Below are 25,632 nucleotides of genomic sequence, written 5' to 3'. Positions count from 1 at the left end.
TGACATTTTGGAGCTGTGTGTGTGTGTCATCGGCAATGTCTGTCATGAAATGGGCCAGGCATATGAGTGCCAGGTGGCAGCTCACATCAGCAGCTGAATCATTGTGTGTGTGTGTGTGTGTGTGTGTGTGTGTGTGTGTGTGTGTGTGTGTGTGTGTGTGTGTGTGTGTGTGTGTATCAGCGTGACTCTGGCATACATGTGCATGTTTTATCTGACAGCAGCCTAACCCTATCCCTGCCGAGGATGCCGTAATGACCTGCTTATCAAAGATGTAGTCACAATTTATTGTGATTTGGGCCACAGCGATGAGCACCCATCTGGGAATACCGAGGAGCAGGTTGTAATAAGACACGCTCATGTGGGAAAGAATAGGTAGACCTTCCATAAACCCTTGACAGAGGAAAGCAGCTGAATCTTTTCACAGTAGTTAGATAAAGAGTACACCAGCACATCCCTCATCCTAGTGAAGCTCTGAGGCTAACAGCAGGGCCAGTGCACTTTTATTACTCTTCGTACTTCTGATTTTATTACATTGTTATTGTTGTAAGGTTATATGCTATATATACTAATATGTGCTTGTTACGAAAGGTCTAAATTTACTCTAAACTTGTGAATGGTGTCCATGTGGGCATACAATTGTTTTTAATCCTTTGGGTTGTTTTGTGAAAAAAAATTAAAACATAATTAAGTATATTTAGGAAATTTTACATTATAGTGGCTACAGTCTGTGGAAAAGGTATTACTTTCTATTGTCAGAATTTTCATGCTTCAAGTTAAACCAAGAACACTTTTTGTGGCTTTCAGCTGTTTCAGGCCGGTTCTTCTAGTTAGCTACCACAGAATGCAACAATGACTGATGGGTTTTTGTTCTTCGGTGACAGGGTTCTCCTGGAGAGAGAGGTGCTGCTGGCCCTGGAGGTCCCATTGGTCTGACAGGACGCAATGGCCCCCAAGGACCACCCGGCCCTGCTGGGGAAAAGGGCGGTCCTGTGAGTATTTCTGTCGTACTCTCGCTCAAGTCAAACACTTCTGTAACTCTCCACACACTGCAGAGTTTGAGGAAAATGTTAAATTTGACTTCTGGCAATGCGGCACTTGTTAACGAATGTCATGAATGTTGTATTTAGGGAGAGAAAGGTCCCATGGGCCCTGCTGGCCGTGACGGCATTCAAGGTCCTGTTGGTCTTCCTGGGCCGGCTGGTCCTCAGGGTCCCCCTGGAGAGGACGGTGACAAGGTGGAGTAAAGATATGATACTCTGGAATACTAGATATCCCTGATTTAAATATCAACCTCAGAGAATTAGTGATGTTTAAAACAAAAACTGCACATGGAGAGGTAAGACAAGGCAAAACAGATGGAGACATCCTCAGAGTACCACCTCAACATCTGTAACCATCAGCTCCTGCCCAATGAGAGCAGAACAATGTAGTTCAACTACAAATATTTCTGTAACACAAAAAAACATCAAAGAATACCACACATGTCTACAACTATCCTCACAATTTGTCCAGACATGTGAGGATGCTATATGCACTTCTTGGCACATGATCTTACTTTGTTTCTGTGGTATTTTTATACATAGGTCTATTGTTGTAATTACCTACACCATGGATATTTCACACATGCTGCTGCACTGTTGCCGCAATAAACATGTACTCCAGTGTCATACAGACACGGATATCTCAATTTACAGTGTAGATAAAAAGAAAATACTGAATTTAACACACACACACACACACACGAACCACACATGAACAAATAGCCTAGTTGTTATGCCTGAAGCCTAGAGTGACAGAAACTTAGATTGTTGCATTCAGTATAAGAATAAAATAAAATAAAATAACAAAATAAGCACACACTGGAAGCATTTCTGAACACAAACATAAATAAATAGATGAACTGAAATTGCCAGTAGCTTACATACCCTGTTTAGCCGCAGGCCAGCAAATCCCACATCCACAGCGGATAGACTGAACCACAGATCTGCATCTTTACATTTGTAACCATCATGCCTCTCCGATCCAAGTCACGTCTTCCATCGCACCGTTTTGTCAATCATAGTGCCAATGGGGTTAGACAGGGAGCCAATCAATTAATTGCAAACACTCGCCCAAGGTCTTTGTGGGCCAATCAAATTAGAATCTCTTGAGAAATATTTACTGCTCGATTGTGGTAAAGGTGACACTTTAAGATATTAGACTTTGACTAAACATGGGAGGCAAGCGCCTCTTTAAGATGGAGAGGAGAGATGTGAGCTCTGCTGTTTGTGTTGCACCACAGGGAGAAGTTGGTGGACCTGGACAGAAGGGAAGCAAAGGAGACAAGGGTGAACTTGTGAGTCTTTTTTCTTTATTTTTTATAAATATATTTTCATATATATATAAGGCATAGAGATATGAAAGATAATCCATGGTAATTGAGCAAAGAACACTAATCTTAGCTGCAGAATTCTCTCATGAGCTGCATAAATCAAAGAACACAGGTTACCTGGCAATGACTCATCTTAGGTCCCAACAGTCTGCAGCATATAAAGTGAAGTGCTGCTATGTTTCCTAAATGGTTACTTAGTCGCCAATAAAAATACCAGTGTGTTCTGTCCTCATCTTAAACATTTGTATTTTTCAGTCATCAGAAACATTACTATTGGAATATATTTTCCTATATTTCCTATATTTTCCTCCTTCAGGTAGACAGTCTGTATGAGGATAAACAGCTTTAGCATGCAGTTGTTTTCATTAACTTCTATCTTGTGTGTACTAATAGTCCTACTGCAATTGCCAAGGCAACAACTAATAGGGATCCCAGTTAACAATATGTCACTGTTCCTTGTGTTTTAGGGTCCACCAGGCCCAAGTGGTCTTCAGGGTGTGCTCGGAGCTCCTGGTCCAGCTGTGAGTATTGCTTCCTCTGGTCATCTAATGTCAACTGTTCCCTCTGCGAAATATTATGCACTCTTATTAATGGATGTCACATTCAGGAATAAAACATGAAATGAAAAGAGAGTAGCAAAAGCCCACTTAGTAACCCATGCATATCATTATTTACTCCAAATATCATTTTACATTTTCTAAAAGGTTTCCAACCTTTATTTGGCAGATGATGAATTTGCTTGGAATTTAAAATATTCCTTTTGTTTCCAAATCTCAGTCTTAAAAATTGTTCTTCTCCTAATGGTAGCTCCTGCTTACCATGGTGGGTTCAGTGTCAAAACAGTGAAATGGCAAATCAAGTTTGAAATATTTACTCCAATTCAAGGCCTCGTGAAGACTGTGAAGATGATGAATTAAAAGAGAAATTGGAATTGGACCAAAAGGCCTGAGGGCAGAGCTTTTTAACTAGTTGTCTTCAGCGATGTAGTGTTAGCACAAAGTGCTAAAATCACCAGACATATCTGGTATTGCCACACTTGACCCTATTATTTGGTAGTTCAAGAACAGTGTGTACTCAATACAGGTTTTTAGTTTTACTTTACCATTTCTGGTTGATGGTGTAATAATCAGTGAAATTAGCTGAAAAATGGACACCATGCTCTTAATGGGACATAGTTGGAGACCCCTGTTACAACAAGGGAGCGTGATTTAAAAAGCAATGTTTTATTCTCTGGATGGGAAGCACTTAAGTACAGTTCCAGCCAGGTCAGGGATACAATATGCAAGTAGTAGAAGTAGTATGTTTTACTGTCGCCTCTGCAGCCCACAAACCTTTGGCTGCAGTCTCCATTCGTTTAAGAATCCCGATCCCTTACATCATCCTAATGTTACACAAATTTCATTTTAATCACGACTTTTACTTGAGGCAACGTATTAATATCAGGGTGCCCCACAAAGAGTTTTGTGATCGCAGTTGTTAACTGCTTGTCCTTTTAGTCTATTAGCAGTTACAAATGTGGAATTTCTATTGCTTTTCAATTCTTAATAGGATTAAACCTGTAACCTTTCAGTTGCAAAACCATCTCACAAACCACCATGGTACGCCAACCCGCCAATCATTATATGCCTAATATGGCACCAGGTTTAGCTGCCTTGTATGCTGCAGAACATCCTCTACTCATCCATCTCATTAACACAACAGAACAGTCCTGTTTCTACAATAGCTGATGGCCTGAGGGCAACTAAAAGCTCATTGCTGTAAATTATCAGGCCTTAACAACCATTCTAGCAAAACTTCAGCATTTGCAGGGCTCTGTGGGGGCTACAATAGACCCGGTGAGATGAATTGCCGCGAGCAGGTAGTGCACCCAAGCTGAATAACAAATTATTTAACAGTTGTTTGTCCTGGTGAGTCAGTCTGCTCATGTGTATTCATATTTTCATAACTGAGACCTGACTCTTGCTGTGTAGTTTCAACATCATCTGCCCTCTATTTTTTATTGTTTTTTTATTGTATTGTTTTTTTATTTATTTCAAGTCCTAATGCTGTTATCAATTTTGACTATTCTACCTACCCCACCTCTCAATCCAGGAAATGTGTTGGTGTTTGTAAGAAATGATCCGATTTCCTCAACTAAGGCTTAACAAGGTTTAGAACAGCACAGCCACCAGCATTGTCAAGATACAACTAAGGTCAAGCAGTTGGAATGAAACACTCTGTTAGGGCACTATTGATCTTCATCAGGATGTGGTAAACATCCTTTTCTATAATTAAAGTGTTTTTTAGCATCTAATAAAAAGACAAAAACTGCAATTTTATGATGTAAAACTTTTATTTGTCAATCAGAACATATATTAAGTTAGATGCATTTCAGGTGAGTCATACATTACACCAGCCTCAGCAGTGCCCCCAAGGCCTAAGCATCTCTTTTACCCACAGGTACAATGCGTGTAGTTGTGCTGAATCATATCTCATTCAATTACATCAGCTACACGTCCAATTTCAGATAGACCCATACAAAAATGATTACAGTTCTGAAAAATTAAACATCCTCAGTTGGAAAGTTTTAGTACAAGTAATTATACATTGACTTTTGATGATTAAGGCCCCTAAGAAAGCATTTTTCCAATTAGAACTTCATTGTGTGTTGAATGCACATATCTTTGCAGTTCCTTCCCTCTTATAGCTGTAATTCAAAAAATAGTGAGACAGTTTTTCAGTGCTGGAGAATATATTTTTACAGCACATTCTAAGGATTTAGCTTGTCTGACTTTCACCATGTGCACTATACAAATTATCTGTTTAATGGAGACCAGAAATGTGCTGTGAGAGCTTCGAATGACAGACTACAGTCCACAGACCTTGTGGACATTAGATCAGGAATACTTTGGACTTTTCCAAAATTCGTGTTGAAACCAAATCATCTGTACAACTGGAAGTAGGAAGTGTACAACCGGAATCATAACCACCCTTTATCTGGGGCCTTCATGATAACATAAACACTTCACATTCCCTGTTGTTGGAACATTTCACTGTTCATCAGGAGAAGCAAGCTACACAAACCAAATTTTGGCCATGAGAACTGTTTTAAGCTTTCCTCCAAACAAAAATAGAGGCATGCATGTGGTGTTACAATGAATGACACATTGAGGAGCATTTAAATTCAAACACTCACTTTCTGATTCTAGTCTCCCTGAGGAGCTGCTGGGAGTCAGATTTGTGACTCTTGTGGTTTAAGTCCCTCTAAACTTCAGTCCACCTTGTCTCCAACTCTTCAGTTCAAAGCTGTACTCACGCTACCTGTAATCTCCAAACATTTCCGTCTAAACTGTTCTGCATTCAATAGCGGGCCCTGAGGCTGCCTACATGTCCCAGGGCTCAGCGAGAGCTCCACAAGCACTTTCAAGTGCTGACATGCGTTTGAACTGAAAACTCCCAGTTTGTCAGCACTTCACTCCCTCCCTGTAGTCTCCCCTTTCTATCCTCTGCAGCCCTGTGCACCTGTGACTTCACAGATGAAGTCAGCATCTTTCACATACCCTCTTTACCACAACCCTTTGGCTGTACTTACAATATCCTGCATTCCCTGATGAGCAGCATTGGTAATCTTGCTGCTGTTTCCCCAGGTAGCCCAGCAGCACAGTGGATCAGTGGCTAGAATTGTTGCCTCTCTCTCATGTTTTTTTGTTGTTTTTTTGAGTTTGCATTTTGTTCCCCGTGCTGAAAGATCAGCAGGTTGGCTCTAAACTTTAAATGGGGTGTGAGTCTGAACGTCTGGTTGTGCCTTAGCCCTGAGATAGTCTCACATAGACATATATAGACATAGATCTATCTCCATCTGTAGGGGAGGAGAATTCAGTCGACCAATGGCAGGCTTATGCCTACAGCTGTTGACCTGTCCAGGGTTCATGCTGGGAAATGCTCCAGCCCCCTCATGACCCTGAGCGATAATATGTGGTTGTAAAAAATTGACTGATGGATGGAATTTCCATAAAATGACCTTCAGAAAAGGCATTAAGGTAAGTGTCTGCCCTGATCGGTGTTTGAATATGGGCATCGACCCACCCTCTGCCACGTGAGCTTGGATAAACGCCATAACCTTGGCAAAGATTAAGAGGGCAAATGAATCCCAGAGAAGAGGAATTCCACATAATACGAGTGTACTGATATTTGCTGAATCTCCAGCTAATGGGGATCAGAATAAAGATGTTTGGATTTAATGAACTTTCTCCTGCTACAGGGCAGTGATGGTGAGTCTGGACCGAGAGGACAGCAGGGTATGTTTGGCCAGAAAGGAGACGAAGGACCCAGAGGATTCCCCGGTCTACCGGGACCTATCGGACTGCAGGTCAGTCTATATCAAATCTGCGTCTTTTCTACACACACACACACACACACATACACACACACACACATGCTGATTCTCTTTCTCTCATTCTCTGAACACATGACAACCAGAACACGTTGAACCTAGCCTAGTAGGTATGCACATTGCTCTTCCTCTGTCAAAGCCAGCCAGAGCAGAATGAGTTCCTCCACACCCCTTAACATTTCATCTCTCCTTACATCATTTACATTACATGAAAACAGAGCATAATTTATTAATGCAGCCTCGGCTCCCAATAACACTTTGTATTGCTCCTGGGCAAATAATGCTTTTTCCCCCTCAAGGACTTTCCTTAGCATAGACAGTGCTAAAAATCCATCACCATTGCTAGCATTTTGCATTTGGCATTTTGCCGCGGCGTTAATGGTGGAGGGGAGTCTGCCGTTGGTTATCCACTCAGACTACATCATTATCATGCAGTAAACCGCTTCCCTGCAGTGCTCCCAGACCCAAGTAAGAGACCCGCTGCTATGGTAGCCTCTATTCAATCAGATATTTGAATCAATGTATAGTATAAATTAATTTATCTCTCGCAAATATGTCTCATAATAGACATATTACAATACACATACATTATTCATTTCCTGGAGGATTTACTGAAAAGGGGCAGCAACTCTGAAGTAGGCAGTGAGAGTTTTGTTAAAGGATCCTTTTGATACTAGGATGGACACATTTGCTTTGTCTGTCTAGCCACCAGTACACCCTGCCTACACAAACATGGATTATGCATATGAAAGCCAGTGGAGTAGAGTAATATTTGAGGGCTTTTATCAATAAATGACCCACAGTTTTATTTTCCACTTCAACACACATTGATCTGTGGCTATTTATCTTATTTTTAATGGTAGTAGTTCATTGATTTATAGAAAGTGTTTTTCTTGGAATCATGCACAGTGTAAAGCACCCATTTTTGCTATTAAAATGACCCTATGTAACTTTTGAGAGAAGAAATAACCTGTTGTTCCTCTTGTATATGAAAGGTTAAAACAATAACCAATAAAGTTCACCCTTTCCTCCGGGTTTTTTGCACATACAACCTTACTTGGTGTGGTATAACTAACACATGGTGGCCAATGCTCACTAATGATAGGAAACATTAGTTAACTGACATTGCTGAGTCACTTTGCTGAGTCATTTCACTGACTTGATCACTCTTTTCCTCTTGTGCAACTGTTCCACTATGTTTTGGTATTTACTATTATATCTATTATATATGTCACTTGTGCCAACAGTTGCCATTCAGCAAAAGTGACATGGTCTAACTGAACAGTATACAGCATATTCTGTGTTTGCTTTAGGGATGAAATACTTAGGCTAAGCTTTATGTGACAACTGGCCCCACTCTATGTAGCTCTATTCAGCACTCTTTTCCTCAAAACTGCAACAGAATGAAAGAAGAAATGGGCAGAGCATTGGCTCATTTAAGCCAATGAGCTGAAGCTGAAGTAGCTTGCTTTGGTGGCACTGAATAAAGAAACAGACCATAGAATATCTCAAAGTCAATTAGCCAAGGACTCACTGAGGATGAAATTAGACCGAAGCCCTGCTGGTCAATAGGGCCAGATAACATTGTTATTAAGTGCAATTGGCTTTTAATTGGGCATAATGCACTCCATCTCCACTCTTTTAATCATGTTTGGCTAAGCTGCCCTTCCATAGATGGCTGTAGCCACTACAAGCTCAGCTCTTCAATGCAATTATCTGTAGCATTAATGATTTTCACTGTGGGGAATGAATGGCTTCGGTTTGAAAGGCTTCCATCATTCGTGGCTGTTTGCTGGGGAATATTGGAGTCTTCGCTGACTGCATGGATTCTTCAGATTAAGAGGTTAAGATATGAACGCAAAGGAGAGTAAATTTCAGATTTTATTAGACGAGAGTGTTATAGTTCAAGACTAGTGTGGAAAATAGGGGAAATGCCAAATCATAAGTAAATATTTATTGATTTGCTCTGATGTGTGTGCCAAAGAGTAGCTGTGTGTGATTTATGTTAATATTACTCACAATACGCCTCTTATTCATTCTAATCCATTAGTACACAGATTTCTCGAAGAAGTCTTACAAGTTTAACATTGATCAAGAGCCTGTCACATCCCAAACATTATACATGCAATAAGTTGACGCTTTCTTTCTTTTTCCATTCATACTACCCTCCTGCTTTATTACTGTGACTAAAATCCCAGTCAGAGTGTATTATAAATTAGCCCTCTCTGCCATTGCAAAGGTACAGTAAATCAACAAAATGGGCTGAAACTACACATACGTGATCTCAATGATTGATATTCACGTCACTTTGATTTTACAGCAACTTATCATTACCGCTGCTATTCACCCACCTATTGATTATGCACGCTCAATCATCAGAGCTTAACTAACACAACAAATAATAACTGCAATTATGCATATAGACAATAAGCTACAATAGCAGGTGAGAGCTTCTTCATTTTCGTTGCAGATGCATCTTCCCAAGTTGTTTTCAAACCTTTTTAGTCTAACATGATTGAATCCCAAAACTGGATAGTGCACACCGATGCGCTGTCCCCTTTGTTTCCACTTTCCTGTGGACATAGATGGATGGAGCTCCAACCCTGTAATTTACACAGGCTGATTATACCCAAACCTCCCATACCCTTTAATTATAATAGGTGTCCTTCTTGACTAATTGTGTGTTTACACTCTGGGGTTCTGCTTGTATTAATGCATTCTCCATCACATTACATCCTAAAGCCCACCATTCCATACACATCATCTGAAAGCACCGGTTAATGAGCAGCAAAAATGTATTTATGCTCCTGTCGGTGGATTTTTTAAAAATGTGCGGCATTGTTTCAGGTGCTGCCTCACATGACCTTCTTCTTTGTTCTGAAGAATATTTGTCTTCTTTGCAGGGTTTGCCCGGCCCTCCTGGTGAGAAGGGAGAGAATGGAGACGTCGGACCAATGGTGAGTGTAGCTCTGTCTGTGACTTTTCTCTTTTACAGAGATTCACATTGTTTTCACGTACAACCCGGTGAGGTGGGAAATTGCGCTGATTGTTCTGAAGTTTTGGCTGGTGGCTGAGTTTGGCAACTCCACCAGCCACTTGACAAATGTTTTTGAAGTCTGTGGAAGATGTACAGAGACAAACATTTGTGCTGGTGAAATGTATGCTCAATTCCCATGCAGTATACTTTTATCTACTATCTTTTATTAATTTTGCAGTACAGTTAGACTAAAAATACCCTCAATATAGTACAAAGGGGTGAGTTCAGTAGTTGGAAAAACAGTATCACGTACAGATATTGTATGGGGGATTGACTTTCTGACATACCATCACAGTAGCAGTTGATTGCAACGAACAGAGACCTGAGCTGATCTGTGTACAACTGTTCACATTGTCAACTTTTGGATCCTGGCTGTGGTACACAGAGCTATAGCCGAGTATTAGATGTTCGGCTCACACCTTAAGAGTATTGCCAAGATGTGGTGTTGTCTGGCAATAATCATACAATAATGAGCCTTGAATAAAAATAAAGCACGCAATTTCTCTTATCTACAAAATGTGCCACAATCAAGTACATTCAATTCACAGAAACCTTCAAACTTGTGCAAGCAGCCACCAGTTTATACTTAACATCATGAAAAACCCACCACTGCATGCATCAGTGAGTGCTTGTGCCAGTGGGCAGAGATTCTCCCACCAGCAGCACACCAGCACAAGTAACGCTCTGGTTCAGTGGTCGCAACCTCTATTTCTATAATACAGCAGGTGTTATCAAACAGAACAAAAGTGGAAAGTCAGAAATGTTTCGGAAGATTATCCAGTCCGATCTTCCTTGTATGGCTGCTGTGTTTTGGTAAGACATTGTCTTAAAAGAAAGATACGATGCTCACTCGAGATAGACATGTTTTCTGCATGTGTCCCATATGTTCAGTGGTCTTCTGTACTGTATTGTTATGCTATATATCACACGGAAACTTACTCACTTCCCCTGTAAATTTAGTTACATATAGTATATCTGCATAACATTGTGTAATGTTTTGTAAGTACTTACAATTGTTGTTTTCTTATTATGATTTTTCCTTATCTCTCTTCAGGTCTCTTCAGCTGTCTACTTTTATGTTTCTATTTTCTTGCTCTCTTAATTCTTCATTTTACTATTCTGACACCTGCACCAACAGAAAAACACACATGTACTTCATGAGTAAAGTCTGATTTTGATTTAGGTTCTGGTACTCATTCAAAAACAACAACATTGTAGTACCAGGTGATTCTTTTGTGTTTATTATTTTACAGTGTAAGGTAGAGTATATGTTTAGTTTGCCTTCTGCATCAGATAAAGAATTCCATATTGGCGATACTGAACATTACTCCTGTTTTTGCTGAAAAGGGTCCACCTGGTCCTCCTGGCCCCAGAGGTCCTCAGGGTCCCAGCGGAGCAGATGTAAGTTTGTTTGTTTGTTTTATTTTTATTTTTTAAATTTTTTTAAAAGACTTCAGTTTTGTGAAATAAAAAAAACAAATGTCTCTCTTTCTTGGTATAATCCCTAACTGTCCTGATTGTAATTTATCCACAGGGTGCACAAGGTCCTCCCGGTGGTATTGGTGCAATGGGAGGTGTGGGTGAGAAGGTAAGAATGTGGCCATATGATTTTGGAAGCACTTTCACCTCCTAAAAATGCATTCCCTTCATTTACTTTGGTTTGACCTGCTGCAAAACAAGTATATTCTTTGGAATGTTTCTTTTTCTGCTCCTGAAGGACACTGCCATTTTAAAACCATGTAATGCCTCAAAGGGTTTATATGTTTGACATGACAAAGTAGAAGATACAAACCAAAAGCACAGAGCTGACAAACACTGTGTGGGTTGTTCACTGCCAGTTTGATGATCCTCATTTTAACACATTAATCCACATTTTCACTGTGACGTAACAGGGAGAAACTGGTGAAGCTGGAAACCCAGGACCACCTGGAGAGCCTGGTATTGGAGTAAGTAAAGTATCATGTTAAAGTATTCCTCGTCGAATTTCAGGTTTTTAATTCCCAGAAGCAAGATAACTGACCATTCATACATCCATACATACATGTAAACAGCCCTTAAAATGCATAGCAAGTAGCACGACAGCAGTGAGCTCTTGTGTACAATTAATCCCATGTATAATTTTGGACTGTTAAAACAATGTCCATGGGTGAAGCTAATTAAGTTAGGTTTATTATTTGACATATCATTTGTGGCGGGGCTGTTCTACCGAGTATTTTACCTCCACATTACTGTAGGTTGACGTGTAGCAGTGCTAACAACCTGAGGGCTTTTCAGCAGATAATTAGCTCAGCCACATTTGGACTCAAAAGTCAGGATATCTCAGGGGTTACTGTGTGTGACAAAAGCCTCACATTAGCATGTGTGTACATGTTTCACAGTAATATTTTGTTGTTTAACGTCTCCCGGAAGTTACGTTAAATGGCAGGAAATTCACCTTCTCATAACTCGTTAACATTCACTCACTGTATATAGCCATCACCTGCATCAATACACATAATAACATCAGTTTCACATTGCAGCATACTGTTTGTGTTTGCCTGCAAAAGTGCCTTTTACTTTCCAGTGGTATAAATAATGATAAAGTATCCACACTAGGCATCTCGGATATCTCAGATCAGCACAGTGCCATTGATCCAGGCTAAGCAGTAGACATTGGTTGGGTAGACAAGGCAGGCCTTACCGGAGATATGGGTATGGGTCGGTCACGCTCCTTAAGTCTGAGTCCATCAGCTTGTATTGACGTGTGCATCTGCTGCTGCGGATCTGTTTACAGTGACAGATAGAGTCTATGTTGCATTGCATGTCACATCGAGGTCAATTTCAAAGGTGCCATTCTGGCATCGACTGGAGAAGCGCTGTGCTCTAATGGGCCAACTAACGATTCCGGGCTTGTAATTATGCTCCAACTGCTGCCCTGAGTCATAGCCAGCACTTTAAGACACTGTTGCTGCTACTACTAGAGGGAAATACATATTGTAATGATTAGACCATTAAGTGTAATCATTTAGTGGATCAAAATATGATTTTAAAATGAAACTTAAGAGCAGATGATCAGAGAAAAGTAGGCATAAAGCTTTCTATTTTCAGCTTGCCATACTGTCTCGCTCTTTTAGCGCCAGTTTGTTGTGTGTTTTGATGCCAGTTTGAGTTACAGATGGAAAAAAACCATATGTCTTGTGCCTTATTTAGCGCTCTTGTCAAAGTGGTGTGGATTGCCCTCATGTGGTCTTCATGGTGACAAGCCTGTGGTGGGGTTTTTTTTCTCAGGGCCCCAGAGGAGAGACTGGTGAGAAGGGAGAAACTGGCCCACCCGGAGCTGCTGGACCCGCTGGTGCACGTGGACCCCCTGGAGATGACGGTCCCAAGGGTAACCCTGTATGTCAGCTCCACTGTCACACACAAGCACAGTCATGACTGTTATTAAAGTTGTCAGCGACAGAATCACTGTGCCATATTTCTCAGTCAAGCTGTCTGCTGCCAGAGCTAGTTGTTGACGTGATGTCAAATATCTGAGTCACACTCAGTCTTCTCAGTGTCTCAATCTCTCTGCAGGGTCCTGTTGGCTTCCCAGGAGATCCTGGTCCCCCTGGTGAGCCCGGTGCTGCTGTAAGTGCTACATTTATCCCTCAGCCTATCTTATGTTTATGTTTAGGATATTAGACCATTCTATGAATATGCTTGGAATTAATTATCCTCACAGCATAAACTATGAACAATACCCCATACAGTGGACGTGAAATCAAAAGCAATAAAAATGCCTTTACCACCCATAAGTTTTTGTTTTTCTCTTTCATTCTTGATTTTCCCATTTTGTGTTACTGTTATTGTGTGGTGTTGCAGTATGTATATGATAGCTGACTAATTTTGTCATGTTTGGCTCCATCTGTGTGTTTTGTTTAGGGTCTTGACGGTTTATCAGGTGACAAAGGAGATGACGGAGAAGCCGGACAGCCTGTAAGTCTTACGTGATTTGAAATAGTAGAAAACATGCCAAATAAGCAAATCAGAAATATCAGCCAGTCATATTCAGCCACTAAAAATAATTTCCCATGAACACAATGATGTGCATGAATGCAGCAAGATTAATTAATTTGTCCAGTAAACTCAGAATTCAGAACAGTTTTAATAAGCCGCACTTTGAGAATCTAGTCATTTATTCATGGGGTTTCTTCAACATTCAAAATCTAGAAAATGATGGAAATTAAACTCATCAGTGCCATTTGAAATCATGTTGCAGTTTGTTGTACACTCATAGGGAAGCAAATGTAGCAACAATGGGGAAAGGAGCCAGAAAGAGACAAAAAAAAAAACTTGTTGAGGTCACATATCTGTTCTGTGAAAATGGATATCACTTTTTACAAAAGTAGAGATATCTCATTATGTAACAGAACACTTCAGTTTTCGTGTGGAGTTAAGTGGAGTTAAGTGTTCTATCCACTCTCATTTAGGGCCCTCCAGGGCCATCTGGTGAGGCTGGAGTACCAGGACCTCCTGGCAAAAGGGTGAGTGCATTTCAGAAATTATGCTTGAGATGTTACTTCTTCTAAGCTCTCAATATGGTCTCTATTTAAAATTCACACCCACTGTGAGGTAATATACATTTATGATGGTATTATATGTTCGGATTTTAAATTAATAGACATGTGTTTGACATAAATGAAGCCCATTAGGTACACTGAGTGTCTAGAATATTCAGTAATTGCAGATAGCAATAATGTAAAAAACAGTAGGACTGCTGCTGCTGCTGCTGCTGCTGCTGCTAATGTCATGAAATTAACTTGTCACTTTAATTTCTGGCCCATGATGCCCTTTCTGTCACGTCGGACTTGAGCTGATATTATTTAATTTCACTAGTGTAGCATTGTTTACGATGCCCTTCATTTACTGTAATAACGTTTTATAGTTAGCAGTAAAGAATGCCATGATTTTACTCTGTGACAGGTTGGCACTGTATGGAAAGAGAGAATAGAAACTTTGATATTGAAAGTGAACTCATTTCATTTTGTGTACTGTAGCAGAGATGATGCTCAGTAAAGTCTAACGTGTCCTTCAGAGCATAAGTGTCAGCCATCTCTGTATATGAATGCAAACATCGCATACAGTGCATATACAATGCAGTTCTTGCATGTCATGGACATATACTGTAGTTATAATAAACACTGATTTATTTTGCGTGGGTTTATGAATATGCAGTGATAGAAAATAATTAATTATTCTTACTGGACATATTTGAGGACATTGTACTTTACTTAAGTATTTCCATTTTATGCTACTTTCTACTCCACTACATTTCAGAATGAAATGTACTTTTTACACCGTGCATTTATTTCACAGTTAAAGTTATCAGCTGCTTTTCATTTTAAGATTTAACATATAATTATATATATTACATTACATTGAGTGCAAGAGATTAAACCAGTGGTTCCCAAGTGGTTTGTGGCCACTTGTACTAGTACTTTTACTGTACTTTTAATATTTGTGTACATGTACATTTTGCTTATTATACTTCTGTTATTTTGTTCCAGTAGGACTTTACTTGTAATGGTGCATTTTTACATTGCTGTATTGATTATTTTATTAAATGTAAGTAGACTACTGTGTAGACCACCACTGTGAATGTGGGATCAGTCAAAGAAGCCATGCATCTAATAGACCTGCATTGCCATTTTGCTGGCCTTGTAGATTTCAAAATATGATAAAAGTATTGCCTGTTGTGGAAATGTTCTTTGTTAAGCATCAGGTACACTAGTTTGCATGTTTTCTTGCAACTTTGTGGAATGACTTAAAATGCAGGCTAGGATGGTTTATCATGCATTTTAAAAACGCTGGTATAGTAAGCACTTTTTAGACCCTCAATTTGTATTCCAAGGAATAGTATCCAGGTGACAAAGGCTACAGAACAAATTAGACCTCAGTTACGTGTTCATATTAATGGACTTTGCAATATGATTTTTCATCTTTCACCAAGGTAATTCTGGGCTAGTCTCTTTCCCAATATTTCTTTGAAATTGACTCAGGTTTGGGACTCACTGATGCGTGTGGCTGCTTGACTACATTAGCACACATGCATGCACGGGTGCACACATACATGCCTGCACACATACACATACACGCATTCACTAATGCACATACACGGTTACCAGGGCTCATAACCTACATTGAAGACCGGTGACTTTTGTTTAGTCTATTTGATTATGGTTTGTAATGGAAAATGACAGCCCACTTGCAAGGTTTTGACCAGAGGGTGTTTGGTGAAAATGCTGATGTGCTTTTAGCTCAGTATGTTTGGAATGTAGGGCAATTTGCTTGCACTGATGTTGCCTGGCCCTGCGTTACCCTCCCTCTTTAAAAGATTCAAGGTCAGAGCACGCCTCAGCTGAACAATTAGTATGTACATGACACTACTGTGTGTCAGCAAATGCTGGATGATTTCCCTTTCACGGAATAATTACATATTGTGTCCTTTTTAAAAGTTTTTTTGTCAAGTGTTTTGATGTGATGGACTGAAGTTAGTTTGTTAAGTACTATGAAGTTCAATGAAATTCATGTACCGAACTATAATTGCATTTTATTGTTATTCTCAGGGACCTGTTGGACCAACAGGTCAGGAGGGCAAACAAGGAGATAAGGGATCCAAGGTAAGTTGCCCACCATCTTGATTTCACCAGTAGCTTCACTTTTACAAATTACAATGAGCTACTGAAGCTGTAGTTCTTATTCTTGCTGAGATCAGGGTTGGATAATTATATGGAAGCAAAGAAAAGCCTCAATTTGAAACTTATAAGCAACTGGACACCTAATTGAAATTTAGACGCTACTGAATTTACTTTGAAAACTAATTTCTGAAATCTAATATTATTTGAAATCTAAATTTCTGTGACTTCATTTATTTATTTATCTGGATCTTATTACCAAGATGAAAAACTCTCACTTGGAACATCCGGGCTACCAAGGAAAATTAATTGAGCCTTAATGAATTCGATCACACCTTTGTCCTATCAGGTTACATTCTGTCAGTCATGTGATCCAAGTGAGAAAGGTTGAGATGAGTAACTGGAAACACCAGACATTTTTTGTAAATTTGCACTAATTACTGGAAAAAGTTAATTTGGTACATGTCTAATTATTAAATGAAGTCTAATTACTTTCTAGCATAACCTTGGGAGTCAGTGCACAGCAGTTTCGTCTGAACTTGCCGAAATGTGAAATGTCTCAGGCGCCATACAATTACACATACACCGTATGGAGAAAAAACATTCCAGTAATTAATGAATATTCATGGCTAAAAATTAAACATTCATTCATGGAAATTGCTATTTTCCCAGTTATTTGTAACAAAGTACATAAGCAAATCTGTGTGGCCTTTCTTAGCTGTCTGTGAGAATAGATGTCCAGTAGATGATCTAAAGGGCAAAGTAACACCGATTCAAACCTCTTCCTCTAATACGCCCACGTATTAAAAAAACGTGGGCTGAAATTCTGTATGTTTGTAAAAAACTGGTGAATTAGTCTCCCAGAAGAGGCAGTGGGGTTTCTTGAGGCTATCAGTGGATTTGATTGCTTTTTTAAAATCCATAACATGCGGTTGTTTGAACAGTTGAACAGCATCAAACAGGAAACATCTTTGTAAGCCGTAACGAAATTGTTTGTCTCCAATCAGTTGTTAAAGAAATGCACAGAAAGAAAACCTGACAAATCTCAGACATAGCCCCGATCTTTCTTTTGTTCTCTCTCACACGGCCGCACAGACACACACATATACAAAGAGCACATTCTATCCACATAGAGGTAAAGGATTAGATTTGATTTGATGGAGACAAGACAAAGCCTGCGCCGTGATCCTAGAGTGTCAAATCCAGGCCTAATTGGTTGTCAGAACAATTTAATCCCCTTCCTCCTATGAGCCTAGTCGATATGACATCTCTGAAACTTCAACACATAAAAACTCGCTGCTCCTGCTCAGAGACAATAGACAAGATCTGGTAACGTTTGATCTGTTTCGATGTTGCAAATCCTCGCATCCTTCAAATCGGAGGTTTTGTGAAAGGAAAACATTGCAAAATATTGAACAATGTGACTTACGGATACAGGATTGCTTTAATTATCAAGTTAGATAATAATCTTGTTGTCAATGATGGAGAGTCATATTTGACTTTTGTGTACTGTGTGTAGTTTATGACCACTAGTAGCACTGTGGAGCAATGTTTTTAAGACGTACATACAGTATATGCACACGAAAAAGTGTAACTTTCTTTGTTTACAAAAAGACATGTATGACACATTTTTTGTGCCAATGTTTTACAGGGAGAAGCTGGAGCCGAGGGGCCTGTTGGGAAAACTGGACCTGTGGGACCTCAGGGGCCCGCTGGAAAGGCTGGTCCTGAGGGTCTGCGTGGAATCCCTGGCCCTGTTGTGAGTACAATTTGTTCAAAAGAATCCTTCACTTTTTGATACCGCAGGTTTCACATTATAACCATTTGGCAACAACATACCTCAGAATTTAAAGTGGTGAATTAATTCATGTATATGATGTAAATAACATGATTGAAAAGTAATGTTACTATTCTTGCATTAAAATACTGGTATCATGTAGATGTATTCCTTCTTTAAATTCACAGTTTAGTGTCTCTAAAGTCTAGTATCGAAATTATTCTCATGTTAGTAACCAAACTGTCTGTTATTTTTTCTTAATTTTCAGGGTGAGCAAGGGCTCCCTGGTGCTTCTGGTCAAGACGGCCCTCCTGGACCTCTTGTAAGACATTTCCTTCTACCTCCTTAGAAAAAAGAAATAGCTGTAGTTATTATGTAAGTTAAAAGAAAATAGCTCTACTGCTGATACTGCAGCACTACCCGCCCACCCCTTGTTGAAAAATATTTAAGTTTGCATTCTTTATTAGCCATTAAATAACATAGAAATTGGTCACTGGACAGATAATGTTTTTCTAATGGTACTCTATACCATTGTTATATATATTTGGTGTGATAACATTGAAGTATTATATAAATGCAACAATTAGTCATTTATTTTTTTAAGCAAAAATGCAAAATATTTGCTGGGTCCAGCTTCTTGAATGTGAGCATTTGATGCTTTTTTTTGTCATATATAATCAGAATAGTAAACCTATATAATAATAATAATAATAACTTTGGATTTCAGACTTTTTGTAAGTACAGTGGTTGTTGCAGTACCTCTACAGGATCACAATGAAAGCTTGCATGAGATGAGATCTGCAGTGGCTGTCACTGCAAAATAATGTGAGTTCATTTCACTGTCAGTTATGCTTTGAACTGATTCTTTCCCTCCACAGGGACCCCCTGGACTTCCTGGTATGAAAGGTGACTCTGGATACAAGGGAGAGAAGGCAAGACATTATTACGATGCTAATCTCAAATTGCTTTATTGTGTATTTCTCATATCTGCTCGTGCGCCTTATCGGAGGCTTCCAAAGTAAGCAAACATCTAGGCCTGTTGCCTCTATCTCTTTGTTCACTCTCTCGCAGTGAGATGGAGGAAATATTCTACTCTGTTAAGGGTTTTCAGGCAGTGATTTAATGCAGTGAATGAATATGTATAAGTCCAATAACATCATCTTTGAAGTGGTCATTGGTTTAATGCCAGCGTGCAGTAGTCAGAAGCAGATGGCCATAACTCTGCCCAGCAGCATGCGCCGAGACACACCACCATTGTTAATTATGATGACCACTATAAATACACTAATTATTTATAGGAAGAAATAAGACAGTACTGAGGTCGTCTTGTCAGCCACTGCGCATAAACCTGCAGGTGAATGTGTATGCGGTCTCGAATGATGAATGAACTAGATATTAAAGACTTTAATAAAAATAATTATAACAAATATTGTTTCACTCTCTGAATTTTATTCAATGCTTTTGTCTGACTTTTAATTTTTTATTTCCTTCTCTTCCTGCTCCAGGGTCATCCAGGTCTAATTGGTCTGATTGGGCCTCCTGGTGAGCCTGGAGAGAAGGGAGACAGAGGTTTGCCTGGACCTCAGGGCACTGCAGGTGGCAAGGGTGACGCTGTAAGTCAGTCTCTGTGTCAGGCAGAGTATGCTTTCTTAAAATATGCAGTGTGACTTTCCTGGACTTAGAGGTTAAATTCCCACAAGAACAACATATAGTCATAGGGGAAGAAGTGAACTTTTGTTAATCACAGATATATAGTTATATATAAGTAGGGCTGAGTGTTATTGTTCATAAACTAAGAAATAAGTTATTTTTACATGTGTGAAGAGTCTGGTACAGAACCCAGTTTTTTCGCACTGAGCGTCAGCATTTGCTTATTTTCTAGTAATTTTTTTTCACGCATTTGCCACATTTTGATCTGTATCAGTATTGAAAAAATACTCATATATCAACCAATATTTCAACCTTATCTCCCAATTCTAACTGCAAGATATTTTGGACAAACACATCCATCAAATATAGCTTATGAGACATGTATTAATCACATTCTGACTGATGTCATTTCTTGTCTGTTATAAGGGTATTGCGGGTCTCCAAGGTCCTCTCGGCCCTCCTGGTCCCCCTGGTATTTCTGTAAGTTCCATTTCTTATTGAACAAAAATGTATTTCTTCCATTTTGTTACATCAGATGTTGTTCATCTCTTAATATTGCTTTTTCAACAGGGCCCTCAAGGACAGAAAGGTTCCAAGGGATCAACTGTAAGTTGTGTTTTTCAGTTTTTTGATGCCATTCAGTCATTCATTCAAGAGTTTTATGAGAATTGATTTCTTCTTAATTATGTCCATGATACCTTGTTTTCTGTCAGGGTTCAGCAGGTCAGAAGGGAGACACTGGAATGATTGGACCACCTGGACCACCTGTAAGTTACCTTTTTTTTATTGTCATTAAATTTAGATAGATCTACCCAAGCATTATTGTTATGCACATTATTCTCTAAGAATGCCCTAAATGTGCCGATAGCATTATGATTAGATAATAACTGAACTAGAGTTGAAACCATTAATCAATTAGTCAGTCATCAGAAAACTGTTTTGATTATTGAGAATTCAGTTCTGTCACAACATTTGCTGGTTGCAGCCACTCAAATATGAGAATTTGCAGCTTTTTTCTGCTTTATAGAATTGTAAACAGATTATTTTTTAGATGGAAACAGTACCTTGGACTGCGTGGACATTTTGAAGGCAGTTTTATGCTATTTTAGGACATTAAACATGACATAGACATAGTTGGCAGATTAAACAAAAATTTAATAATCGTTGGATGCAGACCCAGTACTGACCATGTAATCTACCCTAGGATTGACAAATGCTGTACATGCTTTGGAAACCATCCTTTAATGCATATGTATCAACAAATGTGTGTCAATAGCAATAATGTGTTTGCCCTTCACCTCCGTGTTGCAGGGTCCACCTGGTGACATCATCCAGCCGCTGCCCATCCAGCAGTCTGCCAGAAAGACCAGGCGGCAGGCTGACATGCAAGGAGATGAGGCGTTGGCGGACTATGGCATTGATGTCATGGGTATGGAGGGAATGGAGGATGTCTTTGGATCCCTTAACAACCTTAAGCAGGACATCGAGCGCATGAAGTTCCCCATGGGCACCCAAGACAATCCTGCCAGGACCTGCAACGACCTGCACCTCAGCCAGCCTGACTACCCAGATGGTAGGATGGAGACAGTGTTCATCGAAGTATTAAGAATGAGACAGAGTTCAGTAGTAGAATTTGATCTAGTTATATTGGTAACAAATGGTAAATATACAGTATAGATCAAATGTGTCACAGCATTTATTCTATGCTTTGTATTTGTAGGAACCAGTTTGAGTTATTTTCTAAAGTCTCTCTAAACAGTGTCCTCTTACCATCCAACAACCAAAGAGAGAAGTTAATAAAAATGTTGACATACTCCCCTGACTCACCTTCAATTATTCCCAAGAGCTCACAGCAATTAAGCTTGATAAGCAGCAGCAAGTGATTTTGAAGTATTTTTAATGCCCTTGGTTTTGCCTCTCAGGCTACTTACGAGCTGCCCTGTCATGATGAGAGGAAGACTGCAGGCACTACTCAGGGTTGAAAAAGAAACGCGTCTCCATTTAAAAAATAATTTAATTTACATCTTTATTTATCTTTAATATTCTCTTTAAACCAGCATCAATTAAATGGCTTCAAGATAAAAAATAATAACAATTTAGGGTCTCTTTAAGGAAACTAGCTAACTTGTTATTTTCTAGATTCATATAAATGCAGCAAATAGCGTTCCCCCTATTTATGTTTGTGTTTCGCTAACCAAACACTTCATTGTTTCTTTTAAAACCATTACGGGGATACAACTAACAATTATTTTCATTATCGATTAATCTACAGATTATTTTCTCATTTAATCGTTTTCATCTTTAACCATCAGGGGAAAAATCCCTCCAAGAGCACAAGGTGACGTGTCGAAAACCTTAAAATATGCAATATATTGCAATGCAAGTCCATACATACATCAGCGTGTTTTGAGAGTGTCGCAGTGTTAAATAACAGCAGTGGTACTCTAGAAGGCCAAAGCTGTGCTTCTGGCTCTGTCTCATGGCTGTGTTTCTCTCAGGTGAATACTGGATTGATCCAAACCAGGGCTGCATAGGAGACTCCATCAAAGTGTTCTGTAACTTCACAGCAGGTGGAGAAACGTGCATCTACCCAGATAAGAAATCCACAGGAGTAAGTAATGGGCAAATGTTAACACTGATACAGTATCAGACCTGAAGCAAACGCTGTTTTATGGTGATGGTAATTCAAATTGTACCATTCTGACAAAATTGCAAATGATTTGCTGTGAATTCTTCTGATCAAGTAAACCCCACTCATTAGGTTATTCAGTGAGGTTAAAAAACATGTATGAGCTATCTGTGATCTGTGTACAGATATTGCAGTAGTGGCATTCTCTAATTGTCCTTAATTGTGTTTTTTGCTTGTTTTTATTATAGGTTAGAATATCCAACTGGCCCAAGGAGTCTCCAGGTTCATGGTTCAGTGAATTTAAACGTGGCAAAATCGTGAGTCAACCCACATGACATTTTCTTTTCTTATTTTCTTTTCTATTACCTCCCAGCAGACATTCACATCCTTTTTTAGATAAGTTTTCAATTTTGCTCCTTTATCACTTTCTCTCATTTACAGCAACTCTTTCAAACCAGTGTCTCTCTTTCCTATGCGTATTCCCAGTCATACATCCTGCCTTACCTTCCTCTTCCTTCCTTTTCTTAATTTCCTCTTTTCCCTTCTCATGCCCTTTGTCTTTCTCTCCATCTATGTGTCCCCAGTTGAACTACGTTGACATGGGAGAAAACACCATAAACACAGTGCAGATGACCTTCCTGAAGCTCCTGAGCTCCTCAGCACGGCAGAACTTCACCTACATTTGCCATCAGTCTGTGGCCTGGTACGACGCCATGGCTGACAACTATGACAAGGCGCTGCGCTTTCTGGGTTCCAACGATGAGGAGCTGTCTTACGACAATAATCCCTTCGTCAAGCCACTGATAGACGGCTGCTCGGTAAATGATCATTTTCTGACTTTTTTCTGAATCCCATGAAATCCTATTAATCTTCACAAATATGTAGACTGTTGTAGAAAAATGTCATTCAGCAATGTTATGCAGCAATGAATCAGATTTTGGATAAGAAAACAAAGGCAGTTCCTCTTTGATTTGTATGCACTAGTTTTGCAGTATTGAATGGTTTGTAATGGAAAGTAGAGCTGAAATGATAACATGATTAACCATGGAGTATCTTTCTGTTTTTTTTCTGTTTTTTTTCTGTTTTTTACTCTTGGTCAAACAAAACAAGCAATGTAAAGAAATTATATTTATGGATTAAATAATGAATTGATTAAACAAAAAAATAATCACTGATGAAAATAATCATTATACCTTCTTTAAATTATTATCTCCAGTTCGATCAGCTTTCCAAAACCCCAAAATATTTAATTTACAATGATATAAAGAAGAGAAAAGAATCAAATCTTCACATTTGAGAAGCCGATTATCAAAATGTTTGTCGATAAATTGTCTGTCAAACAAATCGAACCATGGTTCAGCACTGATTTGTACCGACAATACAATCAGATTTCTGCTCTTTCAAGCTAAGCATATTATTTGTCCATCCAGTCGTCCTTTTTTTATATACCTGCCATGTCAAGGTCATTAGGATCCCTTATGTTTTCCCTCCCACAAAAAAAAAAAATAAAATAAATACCTAAATACCTTCTCCTTGTCTGCCCTTTATGTTCGCAGCTGAAGCAGGGCTATTCAAAGACGGTGATGGACATCAACACTCCCCGCATTGACCAGTTGCCCATCATTGACGTCATGCTGAATGACTTTGGGGATTCCAACCAGAGGTTTGGCTTTGAGGTCGGCCCTGTCTGTTTCCTCGGCTAGACACGCCCCTACTCCCCGCTGAAGGACAGGGTCAGAGGGTACATATTAACACCCACATGCTGAGATCCGACAACCTTTAACTTCACTCCCCGCGAAGTTAAAACCTGTGTTTTCTTTTGTTGCCGAGAAGATCCACTCAAGCCCGGAGAAGAAGAGTGCCCCTAGGCCCTGTCATGAAAGCGCCAACCAGGGGGAACTACTCCTCGCCCTTGTAGGGCCAGAATCACATGACTTTAACTTACATGTAGTAATGGGAGTGACATCAGGAAAAGGACATTTGATGCCGTGGCGGACAGTGGCGCACTTTCAGCAACAGAGAGAGGATCCACTCACCCCAAGCCCCATCCTCCCTTGTCCTTCCCCTCCCACCACGCCTCCCTCTCTGGATGCTCCAGGTGCTGCTCTGAATACAACCACAGAGGTGCTTTTGTGCAGAATCACAAAACACTCAAGGTGCTACAAAAAGTGCTTTTTGATAAAACTGTAATTATTATTATTATTTTGTACAATATTGTTCTTTTCCGAATCCACTCTTACAACTTGCATGTGCCCCAGCTCTTAGAGTTTAAATAAAATTTTGCTAAACTATATAGAAATAAATCCAATGAATATATTTGATGTGTGTTAAAAATTAATTTGCTAAGAATTATAATGTCTTTTGAAAACATTCCAATTTGTAAGTATAAAATAATCTTTTTGTAAATAATATACCCTTCAATATTTGATTTTTATGAGAGCAAACCAAAGTGGAACATAACACCTAAGTCTAGAAGCATTTTGTCTTTGTTTCATGACATACCAGTTGGTATGCCCATCAGGACATTAAGCCATAATAAAATGAGATATTAATATAAATATTGCAAGAAAAGGCCTGTTCTTCTAAACTTTATTCTCCCAGATTTTATCTATATCTCAGTTTCTTTTAAAAATGTGGACACATTTGGCTCTTAAACCATGTTTGAATCTTGATAACACAATCAAGATTGACCCTTATTTGTGATGGCTAACTTACTAAAATCTTTTTTGTGTGTGTGTAGAGTTAAATTTGTTTAGTTAAATTGTTGTTATTTTTAATTCACGAAAAAAAAGCCCTGTCGAGTTTTTCCTTGTAACAATGAACACAATGTGCCTTGAATTGTTCGTTCAAAAATATTAAAACTGGATTCTGAAAAATGTTGGGTTGAATGTCTGTATTGTTGGCTATCTGAGTGCAGAAATGATTAGTGCTCTTGTGATTCTGCTCCTCCTGACACATATTACCTTCCTTCACCATGATAATTTAAGATTAGGAGGATTAGTGGTTTGATTCATGTGATTGATTCTGCTGAGCCCAGGCACTGTGATCTCTACCAGTTTCTTTCTCTGACTCAGATTTGACTTTGATCAAGATCTGTTTGCATCCCCACCTCCTTGGCTTTAAGCTATGATAGCGCAGACTTC

The 25,632-nt window shown here is 39.3% G+C and overlaps 1 protein-coding gene across 4 annotated transcripts in view; it reads left to right on the top strand.

Moving 5' to 3' along the window:
- The window catches only part of LOC119901832 (collagen alpha-1(XI) chain-like), a 116,783-nt gene extending 91,416 nt beyond the window's left edge, over positions 1 to 25,367 (top strand). For 3 of the 4 annotated variants that reach the window (XM_038717541.1, XM_038717542.1, XM_038717538.1), the window contains 26 exons: positions 882 to 989; positions 1,128 to 1,235; positions 2,282 to 2,335; positions 2,839 to 2,892; positions 6,612 to 6,719; positions 9,647 to 9,700; positions 11,128 to 11,181; positions 11,315 to 11,368; positions 11,673 to 11,726; positions 13,048 to 13,155; positions 13,333 to 13,386; positions 13,681 to 13,734; positions 14,229 to 14,282; positions 16,365 to 16,418; positions 18,085 to 18,192; positions 18,479 to 18,532; positions 19,089 to 19,142; positions 19,716 to 19,823; positions 20,287 to 20,340; positions 20,431 to 20,466; positions 20,574 to 20,627; positions 21,172 to 21,433; positions 22,359 to 22,471; positions 22,738 to 22,806; positions 23,074 to 23,307; positions 24,046 to 25,367. In XM_038717541.1, the coding sequence (XP_038573469.1) occupies positions 882 to 989; positions 1,128 to 1,235; positions 2,282 to 2,335; positions 2,839 to 2,892; positions 6,612 to 6,719; positions 9,647 to 9,700; positions 11,128 to 11,181; positions 11,315 to 11,368; positions 11,673 to 11,726; positions 13,048 to 13,155; positions 13,333 to 13,386; positions 13,681 to 13,734; positions 14,229 to 14,282; positions 16,365 to 16,418; positions 18,085 to 18,192; positions 18,479 to 18,532; positions 19,089 to 19,142; positions 19,716 to 19,823; positions 20,287 to 20,340; positions 20,431 to 20,466; positions 20,574 to 20,627; positions 21,172 to 21,433; positions 22,359 to 22,471; positions 22,738 to 22,806; positions 23,074 to 23,307; positions 24,046 to 24,192 (2,265 nt within the window). In that variant the 3' untranslated portion in view covers positions 24,193 to 25,367. The remainder of the gene's footprint in view (positions 1 to 881; positions 990 to 1,127; positions 1,236 to 2,281; positions 2,336 to 2,838; positions 2,893 to 6,611; positions 6,720 to 9,646; positions 9,701 to 11,127; positions 11,182 to 11,314; positions 11,369 to 11,672; positions 11,727 to 13,047; positions 13,156 to 13,332; positions 13,387 to 13,680; positions 13,735 to 14,228; positions 14,283 to 16,364; positions 16,419 to 18,084; positions 18,193 to 18,478; positions 18,533 to 19,088; positions 19,143 to 19,715; positions 19,824 to 20,286; positions 20,341 to 20,430; positions 20,467 to 20,573; positions 20,628 to 21,171; positions 21,434 to 22,358; positions 22,472 to 22,737; positions 22,807 to 23,073; positions 23,308 to 24,045) is intronic. The other variant, XM_038717539.1, reaches the window with a different exon arrangement.
- Positions 25,368 to 25,632: the final 265 nt, after the last annotated feature.

Source organism: Micropterus salmoides, unplaced genomic scaffold, assembly GCF_014851395.1.
Source record: "Micropterus salmoides isolate LMB-PRFRI ecotype aquatic unplaced genomic scaffold, ASM1485139v1 Ms_hic_scaffold_14, whole genome shotgun sequence".
NCBI lineage: Eukaryota > Metazoa > Chordata > Actinopteri > Centrarchiformes > Centrarchidae > Micropterus > Micropterus salmoides.
This window is presented reverse-complemented; position numbering and strand designations above follow the sequence as displayed.